The sequence below is a fragment of the Zeugodacus cucurbitae genome, chromosome 4, assembly GCF_028554725.1.
Source record: "Zeugodacus cucurbitae isolate PBARC_wt_2022May chromosome 4, idZeuCucr1.2, whole genome shotgun sequence".
Taxonomy (NCBI): Eukaryota; Metazoa; Arthropoda; class Insecta; order Diptera; family Tephritidae; genus Zeugodacus; species Zeugodacus cucurbitae.
Window position 1 is genome coordinate 45,182,801 of NC_071669.1, and position 4,263 is coordinate 45,187,063.

General features: G+C 31.7%; 1 protein-coding gene across 1 annotated transcript; it reads left to right on the top strand.

The window, feature by feature from the left end:
- Window positions 1-236: 236 nt before the first annotated feature.
- LOC105221081 (pupal cuticle protein Edg-78E) lies at window positions 237-3,829 on the top strand. Its single transcript, XM_011197746.3, has 2 exons — window positions 237-484; window positions 3,434-3,829. The coding sequence occupies exons 1-2, from the start codon at window positions 452-454 to the stop codon at window positions 3,827-3,829; spliced, it is 429 nt and encodes a 142-aa protein (XP_011196048.2). The 5' UTR covers window positions 237-451.
- The last annotated feature ends 434 nt before the right edge of the window (window positions 3,830-4,263 follow it).

Consider the following 4,263-nt stretch of genomic DNA (forward strand, 5'->3'; position numbering starts at 1 on the left):
TGTGTGTGTGTGTGCGTGCGAACGATAATAAAGTTGGAACGACAAATATAGCCAGCAACTAAACTAATCAGCCTCCCATTTGACAAAACACTGGATGCTTGTATTTCTACATACATAGGTATATACACATATTATATATATATCAACTATGTTTGGTGGCTAATAGCTAGTGGCCAGATTGATGACGATTAATTCAAGAAAGAGTTGGATCATGCGATATAAAAAACATTAAGTTATACGCGCTCGCCCGCAGTTGTGAAAATCACTTCAAACCCTAAACATACACAAAAGAAGCGAAAATTGTTTAAAAATCACAAACCAAAAATAAATTAAACGAAATATAACGACGAGAAAAGTACGAAACTGGAAATTAAAAAAATAATACTAATTTAAAAAAAATATATATTTAAAAAAAAAATATAAAAAACTTTTGCTCAAAAACAGTTCGAACATGCGGCGGATAAATAGAACAAAATCGGAACCCGTAAGTGTCGGATTATTAGTTGAGCAATTAAAGCAAAAATAAAACAAAATGTTTATAACTAAAATGTGTTGTATAAACAATATTGTGACAGAAATTAACCTTATGAAAAATTTAACTAAAAAACATAAAATAATTAACATTGAGTTAGTTATTAAAATTGGAAAAAATATTTTTAAATTTTTATCAAAACTCACACAATTAATATAAAAAAGTGAAAAAATAAATCTTATAAATTATAAAATCGTCAAAATATGTGAATTTAAAAAAAAATGAACAAATGATATTATATAATTCAAAAGTTTAACTGATGAAATAATTGGTGACTGCTGATAGTTTCATGGAAACGTTAAAAAAAAAATATTTATAAATATTATAATATATATCCTTTTTTTAATTTTTTGCGTGTTCAGTATCGATTTAAATTTTTTAATTACAATATACTCTCAAATATTTTCGAAAAATAATATTCGAAATTATTTCAGAAAAAAAATTTAATAATCTAAAATTAAAATTTGTTGAAGTAATTAATAAAATTAAAATCTCTGCAGCTAAAAGTATGCTGTAGTCTATGGTTTTATATGTTAGCTATACTTTTAGGAAGTGGTCAGTTATAAATAAAGAAATAAAATTTTCGATATATGGGGCCTTGAAAACCTATGGTCCGATTTTGGCGATTTTTAGAATGGGGCTGCCACACTATAAACGCAGTGTTTGTGCAAAGTTCTGCACCGATATCTTCACTAGTGCTTACATTATATACTGTAAAGTAAACGATTCAGATCGTCTTCAAAGATCTGGTATATAGGAAGTAGGCGTGGTTGTGAAGCGATTTGGCCAATTTTCACAACATATTATTGGGATTTAAGGAAACTATTACAAACCAAGTTTCATTGAAATCGGTCGAGTAGTTCCTGAGATTTGGTTTTTGACCCATAAGTGGGCGGCGCCACGCCCATTTTCCATTTTGTAAAAAAATCTGAGAGCAGCTTCCATCTGTCATTTCTTATGTGAAATTCTGTTTCTGACGTTTTTCGTTAGTGAGTTAACCCACTTTTAGTAATTTTCAAGATATCCTTTGTATGGGAGGTGGGCGTGTTTATTATCCTATTTCAACTATTTTTATGGTTTGTGGTGGGATACGTAAGAAAATCGACTGCAGAAAGTTTGGTTTATATAGCTTCACTGGTTTGCGAGATATATACAAATAACCGATTGGGGGGCGCGGCCACGCCCACTTCCCCAAAAAAATTACATCCAAATATGCCCGTTCCTAGTGCGATCCTTTATTCCAAATTTTACTGTTATAACTTTATTTATGGCTTAGTTATGACACTTTATTTGTTTTTGGTTTTCGCCATTTTGTGGGCGTGGCAGTGGACCGATTTTGCCCAACCCTCTCACGGTCCCAAGGAACATGTGTTCCAAGTTTCATTACGATATCTCAATTTTTACTCAAATTATCGCTTGCACGGACGGACGGACAGACGGACGGACAGACTTCCGGATTTCAACTCCACTCGCCATCCTGATCATTTATATATACATAACCCCATATCTAACTCTTATATTTCTTGGTGACACAAACATCCGTTACGTGAACAAAACTATATACTCTGTGCAATAGGTTGCGAGAGTATAAATAATAAATAAACAGATAATTTTGCCTTAGAAAATCGGACACATTTTCAAACATATAGGAGACTTTACAATCTATGTCATTTCAATTCAAATTATTTTGCATAGAATTATAGAATTTAACAGAACTCTGGAATAAAATCGCAATAACTTTTCGGAAATTATATGATATTCAATTGAAATTTTTATATCGTTTACGGAAAACTTCTAAATTAAGATCTTTTTTGGGTTTAGTATGGTCATAAACCAATCAATTTCAATATTAACAACAGATGGCGCTATTCATTAGTACTTGATCCGAGACCAAAAAACCTCTTCACTATTTCTTTAAATATTTCAATTATACAATCTATATAATTTAACTTTTAACTTTTTAAAAACTCTTTTTCTTGATGAAAAGGGAATATCTATTTTTTGCATATTATCAAAATATCGTGGGCGATAAAGTTACATAGCATAATAGGTATAATAAAAACAAAATTGAATTTAAAACTGCAGACAAAAATGTCTTCAATATAAATATAAATTCATCGGAGTCATTAATTAATAAAAATACAGATGTGCTAGATGGACACGACAATTTATAAGCGATTATAAATAGTTTTGCAGTTTCTAATGAGACTTTCGAAGATATGCCATGTATCTTTCTATATTTATTTAACATGTGACAAGTATTAGTTTTATTGATACATATTTTTTCTGATGTAAAAAATGATTCATTTGATTTTAGTTCATCATAACGGGGCATATTTTTATTTAGGGAGATGTGGTATACTCAAATTTAAAAGATATTGGAAAAAGATATCGCATTACATCTCACACAAAATTGACTTAAATAGGCAAAAAATGCTAAAATTAGGACCTTGAAATCGGGAAAAAAGTTTAACAAAAGGTATAAAATTGGTTTTTGCATCACACACATCGAAAGTTGTTGTTTGTACGCTGAATATAATTTTCTTAGAGCCCACTTTCTCAATTTGATTTGAAAAATAATTAAAGTATTTTGCAACAAGTCTAGAGCTTCTAATAAAAATAATTAAACAAGCATATATTGAGCCAAAAATACTTCTACAATACTTACACTATGCTATTCGATTAAAGACTTTTTCACTATTTGGTTGTTATGGTCATTAGCAAATCAAAGGAATACCCAAAGTCAATGGTTTCACTCAAAGAAGAGATGAAAGAAAGACTCACTTCTTTGGAAATCAATAAACTCATAAAAATTTAATTAATTTATTCAATGCACTATCAAATCTATACATACATATGCATATTTTTACTGTTACTTATATAGTTCTTAACGAATCACAGTGTGTCTTTTTAGTATTGGCCCTCGTGTGTATTGCCACATCAGTCATCAAATCGACACATGCTGTTCAACTTGGCGATCCCGATGCAGTGATCACGCTATATAATGTGGCACCAACCGACGATTTGGGCATCTATCGGTATGCTTACTCGACGAGTAACGGTATTGCAGTACAGGCTGCAGGCAGCGCTTTGGAAGCTATAGGCATATTTAGCTACACCTCACCTGAGGGCATACCAATCGAAGTGCGTTACATTGCTGATGAGTTGGGTTTCCATGCTGTCGGCCGTCATTTGCCCCGACCGCCACCAATACCGGACTACATACTTCGTTCGCTCGAGTATATACGCACGCATCCGAATCAGGAGGATCGTGGCCATTACAGAGTCTACAAATAAACTGATATTGTACACATGTATATATCAATTATATTTTACAAAGTCTGCATTCACACATGCACACAGAATGTATTTAATCATTAAAAATCACAAGAAATCATTGTGTGCTGCCGAAATGGCAAATCACTTTGCCAACGGGTAGACAAATTAAACGAAGGCTCGTTGGTATACGAAATTTTAGTAATTTTTATTTTTATCTAGCAAATTTATTTAGTTAATAAATATTGTAAGCGCTTTCTAATACTACACACATACATATGTAAATATACACAGAACTATCAGTGGCCTTTCATTCATACTATAATCATTAATTCCTGCAACAAATAGGAAATTGGTTTTTAAATCATATATACATATATATATTTGGCGTAGAAACCGCTTAAGCGATTATAGCCGAATCCACCAGAGCGCGCCACTCGTTCCTCCTTTTTGCT

Coding starts and splice junctions, on each gene's coding strand:
- LOC105221081 (XM_011197746.3), top strand. CDS start 452: ATGCGGCGGATAAATAGAACAAAATCGGAACCC. Junction 485..3,433: donor ATAGAACAAAATCGGAACCC/GTAAGTGTCGGA, acceptor AACGAATCACAG/TGTGTCTTTTTAGTATTGGC.